Consider the following 27,247-nt stretch of genomic DNA (forward strand, 5'->3'; position numbering starts at 1 on the left):
ACAATACAACATTTGTAATTTATTTTATCAATTTTCCTTCTGACGATGCTGTCTGTGTTGAGCGCTCAGTGAATCTGTGTTCGACTACTCCGCCTAGGCTGCACTGTCCAGCGCAGATCCACTGAGCGCTCAACACAGACAGCATAGTCCGAAGGAAGAGCGCAGGGCAAGCTAGCGAGACAGAAGTTAAGCTCTCCTTTTAACATGGACCTCCCCCACTCTCATTCAGATCTGGCGTTTGGAATTATTTTGGTTTTCATGTGACGTATGACCCTGAAGGTAAGCGAGTCATGGACTAAAGTAAAACAGTATGTTGGATGTGCCATGCAATGCTCAATTACATTGGTGTGAACTAGTGTGTTAGCGCAGTTAGCTCGTTAACGTGTTGGCCGTCTAGCCCCATGCACGGGCGATCGGCGGTAGCTCGTTAACGGAGATTTGCCGTGTTGTGGCGTTAACGTCATTTCAACGAGATTAACCTGAAAGCACTAGTGGGAACACGACGAATATGACTGCACATTTACACCGACATCATCCTAGTGCAAAGACAAGTGGAAGCAGACAAAAAAAAGCAAGCATGCTACTAACTTTAGCCGAGTCATTTAGACAGCTGTTAGCACATGATTCTCCTTATGCTGCTGAGAATATAGCCCAGAAGAAGCGGATAGTATAGCTTTTATTTTGGAAAGAGCCATTTCTCTGTAATAAACTCTCTTTTCCAAAGATGAGTGATTCCTCAATCAGATACAGGGCTCGCAATATCGCTAGCCCGACGTCCCGGGGCTATCTCTCCCCTGCCTGTCGGGCTATTGTAGGAAGGAAAAATATATGTCAATGCTTTTGCATTCTTTCAGAAATGTAGCTGGGTAATTATGTCATTGGGTGAGCCACTGTCAATATGTGACATATTGAAATCGTGTTTGAATTTGCGCTTGTTTTTTTGCTTTCACTTTGCAATCGCGCGAACTGTGTATAGAGAGCGACAGCACTGATCTGTGAGTGATGATAATTTGTGCACCAATTCCTCTGACATCGTCTTATTAATTGGTAGCTTACTATGCAAACATGACAAGTGAAATCTCCCGCAGCTTAAACATGTGAGAGGTTGATCGCGCAGAGAATCGCTGAGCTTATGTGAGTGCGGCAGGATATATATTTCACTACGATGACCTGGATGACTGAGAACCTTCACAGACAGATATATATTTTAGTTCTGCTGAGCCAAATAAGACAGGTCAGGGTGAAGAAGTGACAGCCAAAGAAAAGTTTACCACAAAACGGAGAAGTTATGACAAATCAGACTATAAGGCAAAAAGAAAGTGCAGCTTTATGGTTTCATGGACAAAAGAATTTCTGTGGCTGCAATATGACGAGCTAAAAAACAACACGCACAAGGGTTAGGGTTAAATTTAAAAACTGTACTTTTGTGTTAAAATATATATTTATAATTTTAATAAATGACAAATTAAAAAGGCATGAACATTTTTTTTTGTATCGAAAAAATATCGAACCGTGACACCAAAGTATCGAACCGAACCGAACCATGAATTTTGTGTATCGTTGCACCCCTAATATATATATATATATATATATATATATATATATATATATATATATATATATATATATATATATATATATGTTGTGCTGTTGTAACATGAATTAAGTCAATGTCTATGACTAAATTAAACTTTATTGGATTTTTCAGGTCAGCCTGTTAATTGGGCTGACAGTGACTCAGTCCAGGCTCTTATGCATTCGGCTGACAACCGTGGCAATCGTGTGAATAGCTACAAGAGAAAAAAAGCCGACATTATGAAGTCATTTAGACATTCAAGTCACACATATACACTTCGCATGGCTACAAGACATATGAAGGCAGCTGTATTTAAAAGGGCAACTGTGTCCCTGTCATGACAAAAACATTTCCCTGCACTTAAACACTCAGAAACTCATGCATGCTTATCAGTTCTATGTTGCAAAGCTGCTTCTTTTTGTTGTCAGTTCTTCCTCTTTTTATGTAGTATTAGGAAAACTTGAGATTCAGTCAATGGCTTGAAAAAAATAGAAATAAAATACTGAAGGCGTTATCTAAGAATCTGTCGGCTAATTGGCTGTGGCTCCAATAGATGAAGATGATTATTATTATTATTTTAATTGAGTCAACCATTCTCTGAGGTGTGTGAAGCAAACAGCAAAACCTCTTTAAACATAAGATAAACTTGCTAAAGAATGGTCACCATGGGATCACTTCTGATTTATGGAGTAAACACATGACACTGTAAAGGATGAAAAGAAGATTAAATGAATAATCACAAAATTAATCACCTTCGCAAGTATCCCATTGTAACCATGCTACAGAACCAGCGTGGGGGCAGGTGTTTAACCGTCTGCAGGCTGAGTCAATCACTTGCCACATTGCTTGATTGTAGCATAGTAATAGAACAACGGCAGTAAATCTGTATTTTATGGAAGCGAAATAAAGGTTTAAAAGATCTAGTAAATCTTTACGTGTTCGAGGGATAATTAATGAGAGATTGCGTGTTTGTGGTGAAATACAACATTAACACTGGAAAATTGTCAAGCTTGTAATGACATGAACAGAGTGCTTTGCTAACAAAGAGATATGCACTGTGGGATCTGGGTCTACAGAATTATGTAGAATTATATTTGTCTGAGTGAGCAGCAATGGGGGACGTTTGCTGACTTGGCAGCTTTCAGAGAAAAGAGCATGCCATCAGGAGGTGTTCCTTGTCTGGAGCATGTGGAGAGATAGTCTGTCCGTCTGGACTGTCAGCCTGACTGATGAGAGCAGTTATCAGCACATGTGTGTGTGTGTGCACGAACAGAATGTGCGTACATAACTGTGCTGACAGCTACCTGGCAGCCAGCACTTTCAGGTGTTCAAAAAAAACGTAGAATACAAGGCCTTCAAGAATTACTTTCTGGCCCAAACTGCACCTCAGATTTGCACTGTGGAAGCAGCTGCGTGACAACATGAATCATTTTGTCGACTGTTTGCCTAGTTAATCTTATCGAAAGCATTAAAATAGAGGTGATGAATTAGATTAGGTTTTGCAAGTGTGTGCAAGTGTATGTATACCTTGGGCTGGTGCAGGAGCGCTCTCTGTACATGACACCTCCACCGCAAGTTCTGGAGCAGTCAGACCACTGAGACCAGGCTGACCACTGGCCGTGCACTGCTCTAGGACCATGCTCTCCATACTTAACACACTGACCCCTCCGACACCACTGAAGAAAAGAGTAGGAAGGAAATGAAAGAGAAGACGACAACAGAAATAGCATTCTTATCAGTACTTGAGTGTTGGCCCTGGCATCTCGCCTCTGTTTCCTGGTCTGGAGAAATGCCCAGCACCACACCTGGACATAGAGACTCTCTATCTACAGCCAAAATGCACACATACACATGCACATCTATTGTGCAGCAGACCTGGGTTGATCCAAGCCAAACCCTGCACTCACACACATCACCGCCTTTCACTCTTTCTAAATATCATGTTTCTGTGTGTACAAATCAACTCAATCCATTTGGGAGAGTAGTGTCCAAAATGTGCACCCATGCATGTACGAGGAGCATCGATGGTTACTTTGTCTGATTTATTTAATTATCTATGATCAAAGAAGTATTCAAATAAAATAAAAAAATGCAGTTTGAGCTGTCATCAGTTTGAGCTTAAAGTAAATCCTTGCATCTTTTTAAAGCTCTTTTAGGATTTTTTTTCTAAGATGAAAGGATTTCGTTTGACTCAATAAAATGCTAATTATTAGGATGCTAAGCAGGAGAATAACATTCTGACTGCTGTGATCTTTCATATAAATAAGGAGACCATTCCTCACCATGTCAGGGCCACAAGTGGTACCTTCTGCAGCAGGCATGAACTTGGTCTCACACCGATGCCCTGTGCGATGACACCACAATGACTTGCAAATGTCCTGTCGAATGAGACACGCAAAGAATGAGACATCCATCAAACATGGTGTTTGCTGATGTTATTATCCGTGGCATCTTTTGGTTAAGAGTTCCTTTCCTTTTTCTCTTCCCTCTACCTGATTTTTGCCAGGACCACCATCACTTTGCTTGATAAGCCCCCACTGCCTCTGACAGACTTCTCCACAGTGCTTCTGTGTCGAGACTAATCATTGAACTTCTTTAATGAAACCGGCTATAATTGTATGTGTCATCTGACCCAACAATACAGAGACAGAGCAAGTGAGTGAGCACAGAGGGAGAGCTGGGGTCGAGAGACAGGCGGCAGAATTTGGCAACTGGCCCAACTGCAACTGGCAACGAGAATGGAATCAGAAAGGAGGGAGTGAGGAAGCAGGACAGACAGCTCCCTGGTGTGTTCAAGACTTAACCTTATGCAGATCTACTTCACTGACATAGAGCAGGTGGGTGACCGCTATGGCATCATGCTGAAAGTCCTTGTACATGATAATGTCAGGGTCAAGAAAAAAGAGTGAAAAGTGTGAATGGAACCCTCAAATCCACTGTTAATCAGCATGCAGGTTAATATACCACCTGCCAACTCCTACACAGGTCTAAGAAATGCAAATATAGTATTTGATCTTTTATTATGGAAACATAGGAGGAATCTGGGGAAGTCGTGAACAGCCAAGGCGTCGTCATGTGGGCTAATGCCATATATACGACTTGGCAAAGTCAATTTCCCAGCAATTACAGCCATGCAAGAAGAAAAGCTTGAGGCATTTTAAATAAAATTTACATGTGAATCAACATCACTGAATGCACCTAGCATAAAGCCTTATACCAAAACAACAAGGGTTTGATGCAGACTGGGGTGGTGGTATAGGGACCCATTCAAATGATGGAATGCATTTTAATGAAGGTCAAATGTGTGTGTGTGGGGGGGGTTAAGGTTGCTGATGTAAAGATTGTGCTAGTTAATAAAGTGCCAGTTTAGCACTGGATCATTAAGTCTGTAAAGCAGATAAATTCCAGCTCCTATATGGTCCAGGGGTGCCCCCTTCTCACTACAAGGAACTGTAGCGATTCTCAGTGTTGGCAAAGAAACATGTGAAAAGTAAATGATTAAGGACTGTTGGTCCATGTAGAAATACAACCATGGTTAACACTTCTTTCTTTAGTGTAAGGAACTGTTGTTTGTTTCCTGGTCTGGGCTGTTATCAAATGAAAGATATAATAAATCACAATCGTTAAAGCCAGAAAAAATATGTTGTTGTTTTTTAATTCCCCCAGTAACTCAGCATCGTGTGCACCGCATGTTACAACTGTTTTTGCAGTTGCAACATGTTGGGGGAAAAAAAGGAAATGGAGATCGAATAATTCTGACAAATTAGGTGATTACTTTACCTTGACGAAATCAAGACTGCATAGTTTGGCTTTGGAGCCAAACTGCCATTTGCACTGTGTGTCTGCTCCATAAAGCTGCCCGGGAAGCTCTTCGGGATACTTGTACTGACCGATCTGCTTGGGTTCATCCACTAAACAGGATGCCTGGGCTGTTCTGGTGAACACAGAACAGTACCTGTGTCAGTAAGGAGGAAAGCCAAATGCATGACTGGTAATTTTAACAATCTGCATTAACTGGGCTTACCCAAGAAAGCGGCTAAGGTACTGCCGACTGCAGGTGGACCAGGAAAAGACTCCATTGTTACCAGCGAGAGTAGGGGACATAATGTTACCCTCAGTCTTACGGCAAGGGTTTCCCTCCCCATCATGGATCATACCAAAACTACAGAAAATGAAGATAAGAGACTTCAGTCGCAATGAGATATACGGTAAATACATGGACTTGCATGTATTGTAAGCTGTTTGTGAGTAAAGGGGAAGTTTATGATAATGATAATTCACATTTTGATACTGAGACAAATTATAAAATGTTACAGGATTTTAAAGAAAATGAACATGAATTCTTTAAATTGGCTTGATTTCACTTAGAGCTGGGCGATATGAGATTTTTTCATATCACGATATGTTTTTTTCATTTCAGGCGATAACGATATCTATCACGATATAAGCCAAATAACTATATTTGTAAGATTTAAATGTGCCGTTGCTCACAAGTAAAATGTGAAATAATCAGCAGCTTGTTTTTATTTATTTATTATATTATTTATTTCCCATAATAAGTTCAACAGGGTAGATGTACTTAAGGAACATGAGACTTTTTCAGATAAATAAAGGCAAATATTGCAAACTACACAAAAGGCAGCCGCTAAAGCGTTTAAGTTTCAAAATAGAACAAACAAAACAGACTACTAAATTGTCAATTCCACTTAGAAACAAAATATTAATTCTAAAAATAAATCTTAGTTTGTTTTACAGAAGAACAGACAAAACTGACTAACTTTTGTCAATATCAAATAAACTGAGAACTAAAAGGAAATTCTCAATCTCTCCTTGTTGTATAGCTTAGCTTTTCAAACAGTTTTAACAGTTACTTTAGTCTGACAAAAGCCGAATGACGAATTAGCGCTTCCAGTCAGAGACTGAGGCTACGTCCACACGTACACGGGTATTTTTGAAAACGGAGATTTTCCGTTTCCGTTTTAAAAAATAATCCCGTCCACACATAAAGGCAGAAATGAAGGAAAACGCTGCTATGAACATGCCAAAGCAGCAGGTGGCGCTAGATTCCTAACCGTGCAGAAATGTTGGCCAATCAGAAGTCTAGAAGCCTCGGTGGGAAAAAGTAAACAAAGCTGGGGCATAGAAGCAGAACCGAGTCGTATGTGTGGAGGGACAGTAACTGTGTGTATATGTAAGCATTTAAACACTGCAGAGAGTAGAATTAACAGTATTGTAGAAGTTAATTTCACCGAAACAATAACATGGCGCACAGTGTGACGCATGCACCAGTTTATTGTATTTCCAGACTTGCTTTCGGCACAATTTACAGTGCATGCTACTCTGTTTTTTGTCAGACTTGAAATAGCCGAAATACCTTCACACTACGGAACTTCTATGGCTCTTCCGTTCGACAATCTCTCCGGCGTTGGAACCATCATCTGTTTTCTCTTCGGTCACGCTCGGTTGATTTTTCTAGTCGGCACACTCATTTCCTCCATTACCCGCTGGCTGCTTCCCAAACAAACACACATGCGGCTTGGCACTTGTGCTGTACGTAACAAGTCACGCGACGTGACGCTGTGGCTGTGATTGGTTCGGCTCTGCGCCACTTAATTTGGATTGGCTGATCTTTTTTTTTTTTTTTTTTTTTTTTTTAGAGGACAAGAGCGGCGAGGTCTATCGCGATAGCTTAATTTCTCTATCGAGTAAAAGTTATATCGCGATACATATCGTTATCGTTCTATCGCCCAGCTCTAATTTCACTCATTCTGATAGATTTCTATGTAAAGACCCTGCTGATGTCATTCAATTTGTTGTAACAGTTTGCTTCATACATTGCAACATTTTCTCCCTTCTTTGATTCATTACCATGTCATATGTTTGACACTTATGCCGTTTTCAAATTGTCAGTGATTAATAGCTTTAGGATACTTATGTGTATGGATATTTTGACATATTATTACCCAGGTGAATACATTTAATTCATAGTTTGTTTTAAGAACATATGAGGCACACAGAAGAGTTTTACCGCAACATGACATCTACACATATCAAAAATAAACTGCCTCCAGTCCCACCGGTAACGTATAAATATAAACACAGAGCTGCACTGCCTTGGGTAGTTTCCATTATTCTCCCATAAAATGTCATGGAGTGGATGAAGTAGGGGTCTAACGTAATGCTCTTATTTCAGAGTGTGTTTGTTTAAATCAGACCACATCTGTCACTTCAACACAAACTACATCCACAGACAGCATAAAGGCAATTAGGCTGCCCCTTCCAAAATGACATTACATTCTGAGACAGTCTGCTGCTCTTTCTTCTAAACATACTTATGTCCAGACTCATGTGCAATGGTGAAAGCCAAGCCAAGTCCTGTATCCTCATTGATCGTACAACTCCTGTACTTACTGCACATGCCACTGATGGGGGCAAAACCTGCAGATACAACAAGGAGAGAAAAGTTATTTGAAAATCTGGGCTACTTGAAAATTCAAAAACAAGCAAGATAAAACCCCAAATCTGTATCATATTCTTGTTCTCTTACACTGAGCGCACAATCTGTTCTGACAGTTTGTAAAGACAACAAATATGTGCCACACATGTATCTTCACACACGTGCTTGCCTGGAAGGGGAATCTCACAGAACTGCCAAATGTAACCTCAGATGTCCTGCCCAGTTTAGTTTAAATTAGTTCTTAGACTTTGTTAGCAATCAACACAGAGGACTACTGTTAACTGTGTAGCAGATAGCACCAGCACAGTGACTAACTACCCAGATGTGAGATTTTTCTGTAACTGATAAGCTGATGAGGAATCTTTACTTGGGGTTTCTAATTTTCAGGAAGCAATTTCTTCCAATGGGCCCAAAAATATAATAACCAACGTCAATATTTAGTTGTCAAACATAGCTTGTTAGTCTCAGTTTAGAGAACATTGGTTGGATACATGCAAATTATTACAACTGTGAGCAGCTGCCTTTAAAATGGTTGCTTCAAAAATGGGGACCATCTTTGTGACCATTCACAGACAACTGAAATCTTTAAAGTGAACTTGGTGTCTCAAGACAGCAATAAAACAGTTTGATAATATGGAAATTAAATGAGATAACTCAGTGAAAATTGCAAATCTGTAACGTACACAAAATTTCCCATTAAACAGAAATTCCCTTTGGTATTGTGCCAGGAAGGGAATCAAGCTACCTGCTATGTTGACCCCTTATAATAAAGGAGAGTCCAGCGAGAACCTTGAAGATTTGGAACATAAATTTAGGACAAGTATTGAGGTTGAAGGTGAGTATGCTCAACCTCTGGGTGACCAGTTGGTGGTCATAACTATTTGTAACTAATTGTAAGGAAGTTGCTGTCCTATTGTTAGTCCAGGATGACTGAGCCATTAGAATAAAAGAGACAGATTTTAAACATTAACATTAATGGTTCAGCTTTGTTTTTCATTTAGTTAAAATATTTTTGGTTAGACCCTACCTTTTTTTGTTACAGACAGCTTTGGCAGGATATTTTTAATGAGCTGTTTTTGCCTGAAGTGACAGCTCAAGTTGGTGCTTATACTTCAATCTGTTGACTTTCTTGCATATCAACCCCCTTCTCCTTCTGCATGTGTCTGCATTCATACTGTCACTAGTTTTTTATGGCACGGCTTAATACTCTAGTAAAATATAGGGTTTGCTCATAGTGACAAATGACTGCCAGTCTATCTCTTGACAACTATTTTCGCTTCACCTGTCAGCCCTGTTATAATGTTTGCACCCACAGCATCGCATCTAGGCTGTTGTTAACCAAAATGTGACAACATTTAGCAATGCAAGGGGTTCTTAGTTGTCAGTGGTCCAGACAAAGTCACACTGTTGCTTTTCACATGCGTCTTTAAAAAAAGAAAAAAAAGATCTTTGGCTTGTTAAAGTGAGCTAAGCCCTATCTCACCCAGAGTGTCACAGGGCTCGTTCTTCCAGGAACAAATGTCCAGTCCAGTGAGGAGAACAGCATGATCGTGCCGTTTACCACCTTTCCCCACAAGGCCTGACTGCCATTGACAGAAACTGTTGAGGGACTGGTCAGCGTGATGATTTATGGTCAAGCCCAACTGGAATTGTAGAGAGAACAATTGAGATTTAGAACACAGCCATGGGTATTTTAATCAGTGTCAAGTTAAAAGCAGCACAGTCAGGCAAGGAGTTAGTGTAAATCTACTTACAGGGTCCTGCTCCAGCAGCAACAAGCTAACCACCACAATGTTGATATCATTCCCAATGGTGCCATCTTTGAAAAGGCTGGAAACCTGTAGATTAGTTGAAAATACTTATTGGTAACATTTTTGCAGAAAATATAGGGATAAAAGGATTATGTATGTGTGCAACAAAGTCTCTAAAGGTGGACCTGAACCACTGATAGTGTCATTACATAGGCATGCGTTGAAACCATTCTTCTTTGGGGAGAAACATAAAATGATTGAGTGAGGATTTGTGTCCACTAAGAGTTGTAGTCAGACGTTCACATTCAGTCACCATTGGTATGAGTGTCATGGTAATTTGTGACGGCATTCTTAACTTTCATTATCCAATCTAAAACCATTTCTGATGTGTGTTTGGGATCATTCTTCTGTTGAAACACCCAACTGTCTCCAAGTTTCAGCCGTCCAGGTGATGATCTGATGATCTGATGTGAATTTAAAGAATTTGGAAGTAGTCCTCCTTCATTTATTTTGACATATCCTAGTTCACACTTAAAATTAACTTGTTTATTTTTTAAACAGAGGAAAGTGGCAAAAAGTTGCATTCAAAGTTGCAATCAAACAAATATCACAAACATAAAGGGTTAGCAACGTTTTTGCACTTTTCTCTGGAGAAACGTTGCAAATTTGAATGCTTATAAAGTTAGCTTAGCACTTGTGTCTTGCCTCGCAGGAAATACTGATCTGCTGAGATCCTGCTATGTTAGGTAAATGAACAAGAGCTTTGAGAAACACAAAATTTCGACAGATTTCCTATGTGTAATTGAACGATTGCTACCTCATATGTTCTGTCACACCTTGTCTTTCCAACACTTCCACTCCCTTGTCTTTTTCAGCCCTACCATATTCATAACGGTGAGGACGTAGGTGGTGACATTCTCCCTGCCATGTTTCTCCAGCATCTTCCTGTCTGCCACAACCAGGGTCTCCACATTCAGACCTCCCACCCTGTTGGAAATGGGTGATCTTTTTTCCCTCCCTGGACCTTCCACCTCAGGTACCGCAAACTCATCAGGCATGATAAAGCGGTCCTCAGCAGGAGGCTTGGGTGCGTCTAGGAGGGCAAAAAGGGAGAGGCAAAAAGGAAGGGAGGAGAGACACAGAAAGAGGGAGACAGCATGAAGGAGACAGACAATGATACTCAGAGATAGAAAACTTGGCAGTGAGGGTCAAATGAATCAACTCTTTGTCCTGGCTCGTGCCAGGTGTTAAAAGTGCGTGCTCTGGTGTTGAAAGGACAGGAAATTCACTCCCCATGCTGCTTCCTATCATCACTAAAAAAACAATTGTTAAAAAGCCTAAGGGTTCAGTAGCTTCAGGCTAGTGTTGCACTTTTAGCTGGACACAACAACTTGAAATGCATGCTGATAAACATATAATGCACTGAAATTGAGTGTTCTCAAATATTTAATACAGACATAAATCATCATAATATATGTACAGTAAGATCAAAAAGTCTGAACACACCAGTGAATGCAGCATAACAATTTGAATGAAAAGCTGAATCCCTGGAAAACTGAATTACAGATGTGGTATGATTTCATCTTACTTTTAGGATAACATGCACACAGGCTTTTTTTAGGCTTTGGGGTCTGAACAAAGTCATTATTCTGCTACATTATGGAGCAGAATAATGATGGGTGTACAGCAACTTTGTCACAATATACTGCCAATATACTGCCAGACTGTGTTTCATGGTGGAGTCGATACTGTAGTATCATTTCTTCTTTATTTTTATCTTTATTTCTTTTTTATCCACAAATCTCAGACTTTATTAGAAAATTAAATCTTCTATAATCATTCATTGTGAAAGCTGCAAAGTTCTAGCCCACTTCAAGTCTTTGGCCTTATTTCCCATCCTGACATGCACTTTAGAGACCCTTTTAATCATTTGAGACTACGACTACACAGCTTTTCTTAGAACAATACTTTTGCTGACTGCAGTCTTGCTTTCTTTATTTAGCGAATTCTGCAACTATTATTAGATTTAGCTTTTCTATCTCCCAGTGAACAATGTTTGATGTATTAATGTAGTCACATTTGGTCTGCCTGATTGTGTTTTAGATACAACTGATCCAGTTTCCACGCAGCATTTTAGAGTGTAATGCGCTTCCCCCTCAGAAACCTTCAGTCTAGACACAATTTGACACTGGAAAAGAACCTCCTTGCTTGGAATAATTTGACTTGTGACAATTTCACATGGATCTGGTGCCGTGTTGTCCAGTCTCACAATGTTACTTAAAAAGCATTCAGTATAGCAGGTGAATGACGGCTGCAGGTTGATTTACTTACAAGCCTTTGCTGAGCAGATCAAATTCACCTTAGTAAATGCTGCTTCAGCGGAAAGATACAACTTCAGGAATTCTGATCTTTTCTTTTTGATTACTGACTTTAAAATAGAGCAGAATCAGAAATATCAGAATCAGACTTTCTGAACCCACAGCACATACACATACGTTAAAACCTGTTATTATAAAGTGTTATAAACCTCTATGGTGATGTTTTTTGTTTCAAAATGAGGTACTATATTAGATTATTATTTAGCATTCCATGTTGGTTTCACTTGTTTTATCAGAGCCTTCTTTATCCTGCCAGAGTAAACTCTGAACAGAATCAAACATAATGTTTAATTAAAGATGATAGTAATAAAACATAATCAGTTAGTTGAGCCAATGAGTTAGTGTGTAGTAACATGAAAGCTCAGAATAAATAACAGGAGATTAAGACACAGGTTCTTTACATGACAGTTCACATCTTGTATTTAACTGTTTAGTTTCAAAACTGGACAGTATGTGGCTGGCAGAAAGAATGGATATTTCCTTCACCTTGAACTGTACATTTTAAATACAACAGCAGTAATGTTTAAGAAGTTAAGACTGTAAAAGTGTCCTATTTAACATGCAGCACATAAATATTCTGTACATATGGAAGCCACGCAGTTTAATGGTAAGATGAAACTTGTGTTATGAAAACGTTGAATAGCTGAATAGATGTAAAGGATAGAAATGATTGTCTACCAGATGTTACACACCATATCTCTCTATCTCTATCTCTAGATAGAGAGATATATACATATAATAAAGGAAAGGAATTAAAGGTTCCCTTACATACATTGCTTGCGGCGTCCACAGAAGTGTTGCCTCTGCAGCTTTCCATGCTGGTTGTCATGATGCTGCTGCTGTTGATGATAATCATGAAGGTAAGGGTTGCCAGGTCTAGAAGAACTGACGTCAGAGGGGCTTCTGGATCTTCTGTGGACAATGTGCTCTGCTGAGCGCTTGTACAGTACATGCGGGTGATGACCATTGGGGGCACTGTAGTTGTGTTGTCTGGCCAGATGTTGGGGTAGAGGGGCGATCAAATACTCCTCCTGAGACACACGGATCAACCCTGACTGCAAAACACACAAAAAAGTCGATCACAATAAGTAGAAAGGGTTACAAGAAAATTCTTCTAGATAAACTATATAATAAGAGTTAAGACAAAACATATTTGACAGATTTGAACTGTATTTTACAAAGTGTACACACAAATCACCTCTACAATGGTATTTGAGTCCACACTGCCAAGCTTTGTCAAAGCCTCAGTGTAGCTAAAGCAGCTGTTTCTAGAAATCCTTTCTACTGTATCACACATATCACCTCAAGATCCACCCACCACAACCTCACTCATTCTTCGAACCCAAACTCTATCCTAACATTAGGCAGATGTGCACTCTAAGAGTTTACAGATGTTAAGGAGAGAAAAGGTCTTATTTAATTAGAAGACAGAACACCGTGAAATTACTGGTGGGGGGATTTTTAAAAACTGGGATTTGTTTTTAATTGATTTCAACAAAATCTAAACTGTGTGCGCAACTAAAATGAGATCACTCATGGTTAGAGCCTTACTTCAAAATATAATTTACTGAAAACAGACTACATTGCAGCACTTCTTGCTGACATTGTCATATCACTGCCAGCATTTGATTTCTTCCTGGGTTTGTTTTTGATATATTATTTGTCCAGTGTACTGTGTGTTTTCTCAAAAGTTTATTGTTCATTCAATTCAAGTCTAACAAGAAATATTTTTGGAACTGATTAAGATAATGGAAGTCAAGTAAGAAAGAGAATAAATCCAAGAAAAAAAGAGATCTTTTAGTGCTGGAAATGGCTGGAGAAAAACTAAAAATGTTAGGATGCTTGACAGGCTTTGTTTGCAGGGTTCCTCCCGAAACACATTATGAACCCAATCCAATTGTCCTGCCTGCCATAATAATGTCAACGCAGTGTTTTGGCGTGCAGTTTTAATCGAGTAGTCTTAACCGGCCTCAGAACGAGAGATCAAGCTACTGAACCTTAAACATTCCGTCTGACCACGGTATTCTACCTAATTCACTCTGCAACTCTACAAATGTACACAGAATAGCTGTGCAATCAATCAGGCGCACACTCACTGCAATACACTCGCTGACCCAGTGACCTATGGCCTTTTTGTGTGTCATCTAACTCACCGTGTGTGCGTGCGTGCGTGCGTGCGTGCGTGCGTGCATGCGTGCGTGTGTGCGTGAGACAGAGAGACAGAGAGAACTAGCGAGAGAGAGAGTGACAGTGCCCTGCTCCTGTTGAACTGACCCCATTCCGCCCAGACTAGCAGGTGGCAAAATAAACAGAGGCTGGACAAAAGGGAAGCCATGGTGAGGCTCTTGTTGTGAAAACAGTGCCTGGATATGTGGCAGACTGCCATCATCAAGCCCATCTATTCATCCATCGAACCATCCATCTCTATAACCATCCAGCTCCCAGTTGATCGCCCAACTGTCCATAAATCTTCTACGTCTTCCATCAATCTTGGTGCAACGTGAAGTTTTACAGGAAGCTAACTGTCAAATTTTATTATCTTGACTATATGTAATGTCCACATGGTCCAGTGGCTGGGAGTTTTGTTCTGCAATCTCAATAGTTTGAAGCCCAGCATATCAATACATGCCAAAACAAACCTTATGCTAGCTACTCCACGACTACTTGCTCCAGCTGTGTTGCACTGCGAACACATTGTGGAAAGAAAATTTCCCTCTGGGTCATGAATAAAATATATCAACTCAAAGAAATGAATTAAGAGAGAGAAAATGCCCTTGGCAAAAATTGACTGTGGCTTCCTAAAATAGTTTGGAATTCAAAACAGAGCTAGAGAAGGTCAAAGGAGGTGTGTCCAATCAGCACACACCGCTGTCGCCTCTCGTTTACCCATCTTTTCATCTGCCTGGCATTCAGCACATACCTGGCCTGCAAAAACATACACCTAATCAAATATTCCTCTTTAAAGATGAAACACTTATTTATTTATTATTTATCTTTTTTTCTCCTTCAATTAAATGATAACAGTTTAATCATGAGTAAAACATAATTTCACATTTTCCCCCACTGAAGCATTCAGAATGCCATAATGTTACAGATGAAAGGTCTCTTTATAATAATGTAAAGCCCTTACCTTACAATGCAAAGCAATGTAAACCAATTCATGATATAAAGTCACCATGAGATGACAAGTAACTTTGTAACCATAAGAATCCTACATTAAAATTAAAGAAACACAAAGATCTGAACTTGATTAGTGCAAAACTCACATCCCTGCTTGTGCTCTGTTTCTCTCTCTCTATAGCTGCGTCACCAAATCTGCCAGCTCTCCACTTTCTTTTCCAGCAGATAGCAGATGGAAGAGTCTGTGATGATAATGACAGGAAACGAATTCCATCTGCAACAATGGTTAAAATATGGTTCTGTGTCTGCTTGTGTTTTTATCTCAATGTATAGATTGAACTTTCTTTTGTCAGCATGTTTTGTGTTTTAGTGAATACCAAAGTATGACGTTATAGTGGACTCTTAATGTTGGACACAGCTGCCAACACCGCATACACAAAGGAGTATGTTGCAAGGCGTGAGCACTAAGTAAGCAGAGCATAAATAGGCTTTTCAAGCGCAATGACAAGGTGAGAGGTCAGAGAAGATTACTGCGTGTTTACACACTGAAGCTGAGTGTGCTTTAATATGGTGGGATCATGCTCAAAGCTCATTTGCTCACACTCAAATTCCCATTTTCCTCTGCTCAACCTGCTTTTCTGCTAGCTCTCAGGTTTTTATTGAAAAGAATGTTCGATGGTGCTTTGGACGAGTAAGGACTTTGTTTTGCTAAATTACGGATGTTTGGCTAAGTTCGTAATACTGGGGAGAGTCTACCTCCCCTGACACCCCACAAACCTCTATTGGTGTAATAATGGATATATTAAAAAGCTGGATATAACACTGAAAGTCTGTTTTGTTGCCAAAATTTTCCCAGTTGTCTTTTTCTGCCCAAAACTCTTCTGCAGCTGAAAAAGAATTTTCCCATAGACCACAATAAGAAAAGACACCTCCAACTGTAACACAGGCCATTTTTTTCTCCCTTTCTATTATGAATTTTTGATCCGCGGTGGTTTCATATTTGTAAAGCTTTGCCAACGCCTACAAAATTTTTGCTTGGTGTTCTTGACATCATCACAAAATGCAAACTTTATGAGATTAGTTGGAATCTACAAGCAGGCCAGTGTATGAGCAGTGGGCAGAATAACACTGAAGCAAAGTCTTTTTTTGGTCCATTTTCCAGGTTACCAATTTTCACTCAAATGAGCATTTCTCATCTTTTAATCCGTAAACAATTCTAGGTATATGCATCAAGCATGTTTTATTTACTTTTTCATGTAGTTGTAAGAGTGACTATTTCAAGAATGTAACCTTTGCAGCTGTCATAAGGCCAAGTTAGACTAATCAGATTAGATAAAGATAAGCTTCCTGCCTTGTATGTAACATCAATCGATTAGTGTCAGATTTGAACCCTTCTGGATGTGTGAAAATGGCAACAGCTTAGTTATCTAGGATTACACATACAGTCATAAAATCAGAGCGTAATGCTTTCAAATCTTACTCGCCACCCAAAGCACTTGTGCTATAGTGTCTTATTCAGTAAAGTGATAAAGCATGAAAAACATGCTATGAAAAACTAAATCTAACCTATGATTGATCTTGCATTATTTGACCCAGTTCTTCTAGTTCTTCAGGCACAATAAAGACTAAAAGTTGCACTACCTCAGCATTTGTTGACTTGACCACTCTGACATCTTTATTGTGTTGAGGGAAACATAACATTACTCAAAATGCCAGTACCATTTGAGAAAAGCACACTACTCTTGTACTCATCTATAGATTTACAGATGAAATGATAGATAAGCTGATTCTTTTTCAGGCACAATCTTCAAAGACCACAGAAAGGCCACCTGTAAAGTTGATAGAGAAGACCTCTACTTATCTCTCTACATTAACACTTGTAAGACCTTACTAGATTAAAGGGATGAGCACTCTCTGCTAAACACCACTTTAGTTTTCACCCCACATTCACACATTTCTCATTACGTCACAGTCAGATTACAGGTTCAACAAAGTCACCTTCAGTCAGCAAAGTCGCTATTTCGTACATGAGAAAAACGTCTTCATTTCCTTGGATAAAGTCAGCACAAGCACAAGCACTGTTTCTTTAGCAGCACAACTGTCATGGTAGACGGCAACTTTAGCTTGTCTCTGTATAAACTGCAGCCTCTTTTAAAGTTCCCTACCATGATATTATAAGGCAAATGAGTAAGTGCTTACATGCTGTTTAAGACTTGGGACGAGCGGTGAGAAGCCCCAAGCCGGTGATTACTGAGCTCTAAAGCACATCTGCACTCCAGCTCAGCAAAGAATCACGTGAACACAGTGTGTGTGGCGAAGAGGGGAAAAAAAATCACACAGGAGCAAAGGAGAGCCCTCAGGCATCTAACTAATTCAATAGAATCACAATCTGAGTAATTATAGTCTGCTTATGTGAATTATGTGTGTTTAAAATGGGGTAAGAAATGGGTAAAGAAGACATGTTAATTTCGGAACTGGGATCAAAAGAAGAAAAGAGCCAAGCAGCAATGACAGGGCGGAACATTGGTTGAATTTCTCTATGTTTACTTTCAAATGACTGTATTTCCCAGCACAGTGGAGTTTTCTTATTTAAAAAAATTACTATCACTGAATTGGACCTGGACTATTTACAAACACTCTTATTAGTGATAGCATATATGGATAACTCTCTTCATGTACAGCTCATTAGAATCACAATGTGTCAATAGCCTGAGGTCACGCAGCCCTTGTTTACCCACACTAATTGCCTTTGAACAACCTACTGACACCCTCTGAGCATGTCTATGGAACAGAGAAGAGGTGGGCACACACAGAGTGAGAAACTGATGGTGTTGGTTGAGTCTTTTGTCGGTTGGAGCCCTTGGGCATGGGCTCGCTCAATTATCCCATGTAGACACAGCAGGGAACAGGAGGGCTACTCCCACACCAGTCCATAAAAATGGAAATGTCCTCTTTCAACGTGCCATTACTCTCTATAAGTGGGTTACAGTGCAGCTTTAGCACTTTTACTAACTAATATAGCACTACTGTGTTGCAAATGAGGCAGGAGTGTAATTCAAATCGATTCAAAGACTCTGTATAAGTCCCAACAGCAACAGCATTTACAAATCACTTTTAGCATAGCGCAAGTTTGAACTGCATGCAGTTGTACGACCAGACAGGCATGCAAAAGATTACAACATGCTGACATCCAAACTCACAGGTATTACAAATATCACACCTATATCATAGCTCTCTCCATTAAAGGTGTATGTCATGAGTCTTAATGAAGTTTTGAGGAACATAAATGCAAAAGTGAGTCATGTTACTTTAACTGGTTTATCTGTGATGATATCTGAAAAGGGTTTTATTTACTGCTCATTACTCTATTAACGAGGCAGTTCTAAGTTTTCTGCAGATCTGGACTGTTTTACAGCAGCACCAGTCAATGTGCTGCAGTGGTGACAACAGTAGGTCAGATTTGATGTATGGCCTCTGTTTGTAGAAGTTGCAGCATCCACTTGAGCACTTCAACAGTGGCCATTAGTCTTGTGTGAGAAAGACCTTGCACAGCATAGAAAGGACGTACAAGCGCACACACACACCATCCCACACCCATGCTGAGAGCCTGACCCCCCTCTCCTGCTGGCATCTAACAGCGGGCACTACATCACTGTCAGCATCCAGACCACCAGGGAAAAAGCTCCGGGCCACTCTACTCGTGTAGCGCCAAGATCTGAGCTCCTCTGTGGCCCGGCCCAGTCGCTGAATTATGGCCAAGCCAGGGAAGTATGTTGTAGTGGGAAGATGTTCCAATTTGCTGGGCTTTACAGATAATGGACAGGTACAAATAGCCCAAAAGTTGTCCGGAAATCGGTCATTCAAGTGTCACTTTAACTCTCCAAAAGCCTAAGGGATTGGCAGCACACATCATATATTGTCTACATTCCAACCCTGTGGATGAGTAATCATATGCTGTCTCAGCCCCATTAGGAGTCTAACAGGATTACAATATGTTGAATATTCAGCGCAAGCAAGCACTTCAATGTCCTGTTTGGCTAAATAGTGTCATTTTCAGGTTTATTTTCCCACACAACATCTTTGGGTAGGACTAATTTTTAAATCATCACTATTCAATAAAAAAAACAACCAACTCTTGACTGGAATTTGATGTCAGTAAAAATTTAGCAAGAGACGATGTCACATTTTCACAAAAAGAAATGAAGCTCAACCTCTCATATATTCACAGTGTGAAGTGTTCAACAACAACAAAGTACATCCAGCATCAATAACAACGCCTGGGAAAAGAGCAAGCATCTTCTTCACGCCACAGGGAGTCCCACGCCTGGTGGAGTTGAACAGAGGGTGTAAGTTCAGCTCTCCTCTTACAACAGTCACCGGTGCTTGCCACAAGCCTCAGAGCTGTGTCAACGATGGCTATCAAACACTGAGTTTGACCTTCCTGAAAGGATGAAAGTGAATGGAGGAAAGACAGAGGAGGTGTGTATTGACACTTTGTTTAATGTTTTTACTCTCAGAATCAGAATCAGAATCAGAATGGGTTTATTGCCAGATGTTGAGGTTTACAACATTAGGAAATTGCTGCGGTGCTTCAGTGCAGACAATAAGAATTAAAGTGCTATGTAGAAAGAAAGATATGTGCATGAGATATACATGAGATATATACATGAGAATAAGAATTATGAGTGCTACGTAGAAAGATATATACATGAGTGCAGGTGGTGATCAGTGCCAAACATATATACATGAGAATAAGAATTATGAGTGCTACGTAGAAAGATATATACATGAGTGCAGGTGGTGATCAGTGCCAGACATGAAATGATGCAGTGACACAGCGTAGGGTCATGTGTTAGTGGCGGGGACAGTCATGTGGTTATTGTTCATGTGTCCAACAGCAGAGGGGAAGAAACTGTTCTTGTGGCGAGAGGTTCTGGTGCGAATGGACCGGAGCCTCCTGCCTGAGGGGAGCAGGTCAAACAGACTGTGTCCAGGGTGAGAAGGGTCAGCTGAGATCCGGGCTGCACGCCGCAGTGTCCTGGAGGTGTACAGGTCCTGCAGAGATGGGAGTCTGCAGCCAATCACCTTCTCAGCAGAGCGCACAACACGCTGCAGTCTCTGTTTGTCCCTGATAGTGGCTCCAGCGTACCACACGGTGATGGAGGAGGTGAGGATGGACTCGATGATTGCAGTGTAGAACTGCATCATCGTCCGTGTTGGCAGGTTGAATTTCTTCAGCTGCCTCAGGAAGTACATCCTCTGCTGGGCTTTCTTGATGACGGAGGTGATGGTGGGCTCCCACTTCAGGTCCTGGGTGATGGTGGTACCCAGGAAGCGGAATGAGTCCACAGAGGTGATGGGGGTGTCAGTCAGGATGATGGGGGGGAGTGGGGCTGTGTGCTTCCTGAAGTCCACAATAATCTCCACTGTCTTCTGGGCATTCAGCACCAGGTTGTTGTGGCTGCACCAAGACACCAGACGTTCAACCTCTCTCCTGTAGGCAGACTCATCCCCGTCAGAGATGAGCCCAATGACGGTGGTGTCATCTGCGAACTTGATTAGCTTGACAGACTGGTGGGTGGAGGTGCAGCAGTTGGTGTACAGGGAGAAGAGCAGAGGAGAAAGAACACAGCCCTGAGGGGAGCCGGTGCTGATGGTCCGGGAGTCCGAGACATTCTTTCCCAGCCTCACGTGCTGCTTCCTGTCCGTCAGGAAGTCAGTGATCCACCGGCAGATGGGATCAGGCACATTCATCTGGGAAAGCTTGCCTCGGAGATGGTCTGGAAGGATGGTGTTGAAGGCAGAGCTGAAGTCCACAAACAGGATCCTGGCGTAGGTTCCTGGGGAGTCCAGATGCTGCAGGATGAAGTGTAGGGCCATGTTGATGGCGTCGTCTACAGAACTGTTGGCTCTATATGCAAACTGCAGGGGGTCCAGGAGGGGGGCCGTGAGGGTCTTGAGATGGGAGAGAACTAGGCGCTCAAATGACTTCATGACCACAGATGTCAGAGCCACGGGTCTGTAGTCATTTAGTCCAGTGATCCTAGGTTTCTTGGGGACAGGGATTATGGTAGAGGACTTGAAGCAGGCAGGCACATGACATGCCTGCAGTGAGGAGTTGAAGATGCCAGAAAACACTGGGGCCAGCTCGTTTGCACAGTGTCTGAGGGTGGCAGGAGACACACCGTCTGGGCCGGGAGCTTTCCGAGCATTCAGACTCCTAAACTGCTTCCTCACATCTGCTTCATGAATATGAAGAGTTGTGGTCGGAGGAGGTGGTGTGAAATCCTCTTTTGTGTGGGGTGAGGGGGCGGGTGTTGCAGGTGAACAGTTTGAAGGTGGTGATGGCTCTATGGAGGGGGGAGAGGTGGGGGAATGAGTGTCCAAAGTGCCTCTATTGTTGGGGTCGTTGGAGGTGTGAAGGCTGCCTGATGGCTCGTCAAAACAACAGTAGAAGTCGTTAAGGGTGTTGGCTAAGAGCAAGTCATCAGTGGAGTGGGGGGTTTTAGGCTTGTAGTTTGTGATATTCCTAAAACCTTTCCACACAGAGGCCGAGTCATTCTCTGAGATCTGCTGCTGCATCTTCTCAGAGTGCTGATGTTTGGCAATGTCCACTTCCTTAGTGAACCTGTACTTGGCCTCTCTGTAGCAGTCCCTGTCTCCGCTTCTGAACGCCTTACTCTTTTCCAGCCACAGCTTTTTGAGTTTAGGGGTAAACCAGGGTTTGTCATTGTTATAACTCACCCTGGTGCGTGATGGCACAATGCTGTCCTCACAGAAGTGGATATAGGAGGTGACAGTGTCCGTAAACTCGTCCAAGCTGTTAGAAGCAGCCTTCATTGTGTCCCAGTCTGTGGTCTCCAAACACGTGATTGTTCAAACACATCTTTAAGCTATAAATTGTGGTACCTGGGGGGTTGCTGGATCATTACAACCCTAATAAAGATCCAAGAGGTCTCATTCATGAGGTTAACAGACATGTTATGAGGAAATTACGGCTCAGTAGTGTGTGGACAGTCCATTGACAGCTGTGGGCAGCTCTGGACTGCCTCTCCACCTACAAAGTATCAGCTGTCAAAAGGGGTCAGTGTCAAAAATATGTAGTACTACTTGTCTGTGGTCTACTTATGGTTGTGCTGTTGTTTGTCCATCAACCAGCCGCAAAGAAGAGCAAAGTTATAACTTACAAAGTGTTTGCAGGACTGCTTGGGAGCATGTTTGTATTGGCTGAAAACCTTTGTCCATAGGGTCCATAGGCAAATACTCCATAAATGGATACAACCACAGTAGCATAAATTGACTGACCAAGAATGTTCTTCAAGTCAGTGTGCAATGTGGTTTCACCCAAGTACTTGACCATTCAGAAATTCAACAGTGCATCGGTTATAGAGACAAAATGTCTTGGTTCCATGACAAAAATCCAAAGGTGCTTTTCCCATGAGACTTCAGGTTATTGCAGAAAATATACTCTGTGGGAAATGAAGGTATATGATATTTTCACGACTACCTACTTGTTAGCAAAAGGCTTCCCTGGGACACATATTAGCTTAGCCTGGGACACAGGCCTCATTTAAAGTATATCACTTTAAATAGTGGGGTACATGTCTGATGGTCTTTATTTTAAAAACTGACAAAAAACGGACAGACGTAGCTCTAAATGGTCCTATAATGGCCATCTACACTTTACCTCTTCTGCTTTAACTATCAAGTAGAAACAATAGGTCATTGGGTAGCATGTTTGCTGCATCAACTTATGAACTATAGAAATCCTAGAGAAGAAAAAATGGATTAGTTTATCTGGACCTAAGCCAATGAAGACCAGAGAGCTCAGGCTGACTCTGACCTGGCCTGTTGGGTCTTGGGAAAGGTTGTAGTAAAGGTCATGGTCAGCTATACCACTATCTGATATAACCAGCCTAATGGGGGGTGTATTTGACGCTCAAACATTTAAGTTCTGAACACTGCCAAGTCACAAACAATGCTATTTAGAGCAGTCACACTGCTCAAGTCGAAAATGTTTACAAATGTACCACAATATACTTCACAAGGTACTGCAAATTTACTACAAGGCAATGCATCTTAAACCACTTCAAACCACTTTAACTGTGGTTTAAGATGCATCATGTGTTAATGTTGTATTTCTAAGGGTTGGCAGAGAATAGTACAGGCCGGACAGAATTCAGATCTGCTGTGCTTACCCAGTAAGGAGTTTCCTATCCTGGGAAGGTGCTAGAAAGACAAAGGGGAGCTATAAATCATTTGTTTTCTGGACTCACACAGGTGGTGAGCAGCACTGAACTTGAACATTGTAAAGACCTGTTAAGAGTTCAGGTTAAGTCCCACCAACCCCCACATACACCAATGAATAGAAAATTTAGGTCAAGCAGCACAGTGACCTCAGACGAGAAACCTTCAAAAGAAGAAAGAGAGAAGACCCCTCCCCAACCCCCAACACCATCCACTTCTCTTACAAATCAGAGAGCATTACATCTAAAGAGGCATCCTTTCATCTCTCATGCAAAAGTGAGGCAGACAACTTTGGTTCATTCAAGAACAGAAGGTGCTTTTACAGGTCATGGAGAAAGTGATTAAACCCAACAAATAACACCATGTTCAATTAATAAGGATTTACAGTAGAAAATCCCACTATGCAAGTCATTCATCCAGCTATCCCACTCTGCTCTTAATACCACCCTGGTCTTCATTTTAACAGTTGAATCCCACTCCCATCTGTTTAAAAAAGAAAATGTCCCAGCCCTTATTTGGCCCGGGGTCTGGTGCTGAAACCTCTGCTTTTATTAAAACGCAAGGTCCACAGCTCTGTTTCAGACACTGTCTTTTCCCTTTTCTTCCATTTCCTTGTTTCTGTTGAAAGGAGACAATGAAACAAAGCACGAGAAAACGTTTTTCTTCCTATCTCCACCTCACTTCTTCTCACCTCATTTCTTCTCCAAAGCCCTTTGACATAAACAGAGCCCATCTCTCCAACTCTCTATAAAGAGACTATCCAGCCTCCCTGGGAGCTTGAACCACAGACAATAAATTCACATTACTCTTGCACAACACTTTCTCTCGTGTGCTGCCTCCCAACCTGACCCAGCTCACTTTTCATTCATTACTTTACCCTCTTTTCCATTTTCTCTCTTGTATCCTTGTCTTCCTCTTTTTTTCTTCCTTTCTTCCTTCAACCAATGTCTTTAATCCCACCTTAATCTTTTACTCAAGCCCATCAGTGCAGTCAGCACACTTGAATGACTCTTTCCTCATTTATACCTAATCCAAATTTTCTAAGCAGAGGGCTAGATGAAAAGAAGGGGTTAAATGTCTTTATTGTCCTACAGCTCGTAGCAATTTAACACAGACAGACTGATTTTTACAAAGAGACAGAGTAAATGGTTGGTACCAGAGTATCTTTTCAGTGTACTTGTCATTGTGTCTTACTTAATTATTTTATTTTGGAGAAAACTCTGTTTATCTGCTAGAAATATAACGATAACAAAACATCCATCAGTGGCCCAGTGGTCGGACTTAAAGAGGAAAACAAAAACTTGCAAATGTTCAAGAAGAGTAAAAAATAGATCAAAGTGTTTGTACCAACTCATTCAAATGCAATCACAACCCAATCACACTGTGTCCTCGCAGCTCTTTTAAGCGAACGGGTCAGTGGTGTTTTATTGTTAGTGGGAGCTAGCCTAATGAAAGGGACAATGCAAAGATTAGCAGTGCCAGCCAGGCGGCTCAAACTTCACCCTGGCTTTAATTGCTGTGAACAAGAGGAGATGTAGAGGGAGGGCAAACAGAGGACAAAAGAGGAGGGCAAGCGCAGGAGGAGTAGGTAAGACGAGGTATGGAGCTTAGATGATAAATGTAAGTATGGCATTTATGGGGGTATAATATGTCCATCTGGTCCATGCTGGTATGGTATGTGTCAAACACTGAATGTGATCTTTTAAACATCTAATAAACCAAAGAAAATAGTGAAGCTTATAGATGACCAAAAGGCACAAAAGACACACACTGCATGCCACTAGTGGATGTATGCATATGCACATGGACAGATTTCATTGTTTTGACTTGGTGGTAATTAATGCTTTATGAAAAGATTTACATTGTTGCATCCAGCTGTGTTTGTGGAGTCCCTCCCTTGAGTTTATTACAGAGCTGTGGCATCACACAGCAGCAGGATCCATATGAGCATCTCCAAAGCAAATTTTTCCAGAGTGCTAAAGTAACTAGGCTATCTGAGCTATCCCTGTCCTAAATCTTCTTTAGTAAAACTCACAAGGACCGTGTTGATATTATCTTGTAATCTGTAATGCCTTTTCCTAAATGTTGACCTATACCATTACTTACAAGGTACACCACTGGGCGAGTGGTTGAAGAAAACTGCCCTGAGCAATGGCCAAAATTACACTGTAACACAGTGGTCAAGGAAAAAGTGATGACATCCCTGACTAAATTATGGCCTTTTCACTGTACTGTCCTGTAGCAGTGTAACTTTTCTCTCTTCTTCTGCTCTTTTCCTTTTATTCTTTCTCTTATGTCCTCTCCTCCCTGTGTTCAAAGCAGTTCCAGACAAAGCACTGAAACTGATGCATACACTCATGGGTAATGATGTCATGTTACAGTTCACCCATGATATGACCAAAGTCTGACAATGGTGCATCAAAACAGCTGGAATGCTAGAGGACACGAAGCATTCAAGGACAAATAAAGGCATGGAACTTGAGGTAGGGGTGGAGTGCAAAATCTGCTGTGTGACAGCCTTTTAGCTCCACAAACTTATCAGAAACTGAAAAAAAAAATTCCCATTAGGGTTGTGAAATCATCTAAATTGACTTAGAAGTGTTTTGTCAGCCTTTCTTGAACTAAGTAGAAGCATGTAATCAGTTTAAGAATAAAACCATATAATTGAGGTAAAACATAAAATGACTCAGTTTTTCATGTAACAAAAGCTCAGCCAGAGGTTACTGACACTTACCAGTCCAGAACATGTCGATATGGCTGCAGAGGAGGCCGACTGGTTACGGATAAATCCCTGATAAAGGCAGTTGTGAACCTTTGCATCATCCATTGCTGTGGTGATGCCATTTGAGCTGATCATCTGCACAGTGAACCCAGGGCCAACCACAGAAGATGGATGCAGGTGAAGGTGCATGTCATGCCCAAAGGCAGAGAGGCGATAGTGCAGAGAAGGAGGCAAGGACCTTTTGCCGCGATGGCTTCGCCTGGTCACATCATGGGTCAGGTACGCTCCCTGAGAGTCCACTTCCACAGGGGTTACAAATACGTAGTCTGATGATAAGGGATGATAAGGGATAGAAAGACTACATCAAAAAATTCTGATGTCAAATACTTTAGCACAAAGACATCATGTTTTAACTACAATTTTCAGTATAATTTAGAATATGCATAATTTGACCAAGTGGGAGTGCTGTCTTCTTCCTTGCTTATATGTGCCAGTGGAGTCACCAAGGTGTCATTTTCATTCAAACATCTATCTCTCTTTCATCATTGTTATTTTCAGCATCCAAACCTTTCTATAGTATACCTCTGGAAAAAGTGCTGGGAGTAAACAAAAGTATGTAAATCACATTCGGGAAAGCGGAGGACAGAAAAGGGAGTCTTTGAATAAGTACTGCACTCACTGGTTCATGTAAACAAGCATTTCTATCATTTCCATCCACATAAGCAGTAGTCATGTCACACTGTGTAACAAGTAATATTCTTCACTGTTTAACACTCTGGTCTAGTAACTGATTCAATGTTGGCATTTATCTCACTTTATTCACTTTCTCCCTATAAACATGGAATACAGCCAGCTGGAAGAAACATCCTCAGATGTGAAAAGACAAGCACTCACCATGATTTAATCCGTGGCTGTTGCTGGAAGAATAGCTGGCTGAAACGGTGTGGGAGGCCTGTGAGCAGTAAATGTGCAGCGTCTGAAAGAAAAAAATCATAA

The 27,247-nt window shown here is 41.1% G+C and overlaps 1 protein-coding gene and 1 long non-coding RNA gene across 2 annotated transcripts in view; one reads left to right on the top strand and one right to left on the bottom strand.

Moving 5' to 3' along the window:
* adamts18 (ADAM metallopeptidase with thrombospondin type 1 motif, 18) overlaps positions 1–27,247 on the bottom strand; it is a 55,966-nt gene that overhangs the window by 28,078 nt on the left and 641 nt on the right. The window contains exons 2-12 of the mRNA XM_085436299.1: positions 27,146–27,227; positions 26,264–26,577; positions 12,935–13,217; positions 10,666–10,877; positions 9,788–9,871; positions 9,517–9,676; positions 7,909–8,014; positions 5,601–5,738; positions 5,357–5,510; positions 3,859–3,954; positions 3,104–3,252 (exon numbers count right to left, since the gene is read on the bottom strand). Of these exons, the coding sequence (XP_085292425.1) occupies positions 3,104–3,252; positions 3,859–3,954; positions 5,357–5,510; positions 5,601–5,738; positions 7,909–8,014; positions 9,517–9,676; positions 9,788–9,871; positions 10,666–10,877; positions 12,935–13,217; positions 26,264–26,577; positions 27,146–27,227 (1,778 nt within the window). The remainder of the gene's footprint in view (positions 1–3,103; positions 3,253–3,858; positions 3,955–5,356; positions 5,511–5,600; positions 5,739–7,908; positions 8,015–9,516; positions 9,677–9,787; positions 9,872–10,665; positions 10,878–12,934; positions 13,218–26,263; positions 26,578–27,145; positions 27,228–27,247) is intronic.
* Positions 157–10,814, top strand: LOC146718219 (uncharacterized). Its single transcript, XR_014915952.1, has 3 exons — positions 157–279; positions 4,221–4,413; positions 10,660–10,814. It is a non-coding gene; the product is annotated as an uncharacterized LOC146718219 (long non-coding RNA).

This window comes from Copadichromis virginalis, linkage group LG1 (assembly GCF_057382275.1).
Source record: "Copadichromis virginalis isolate Kocher_CV1m ecotype Utaka linkage group LG1, C_Virginalis_male_GT1.1, whole genome shotgun sequence".
NCBI classification, from domain to species: Eukaryota; Metazoa; Chordata; class Actinopteri; order Cichliformes; family Cichlidae; genus Copadichromis; species Copadichromis virginalis.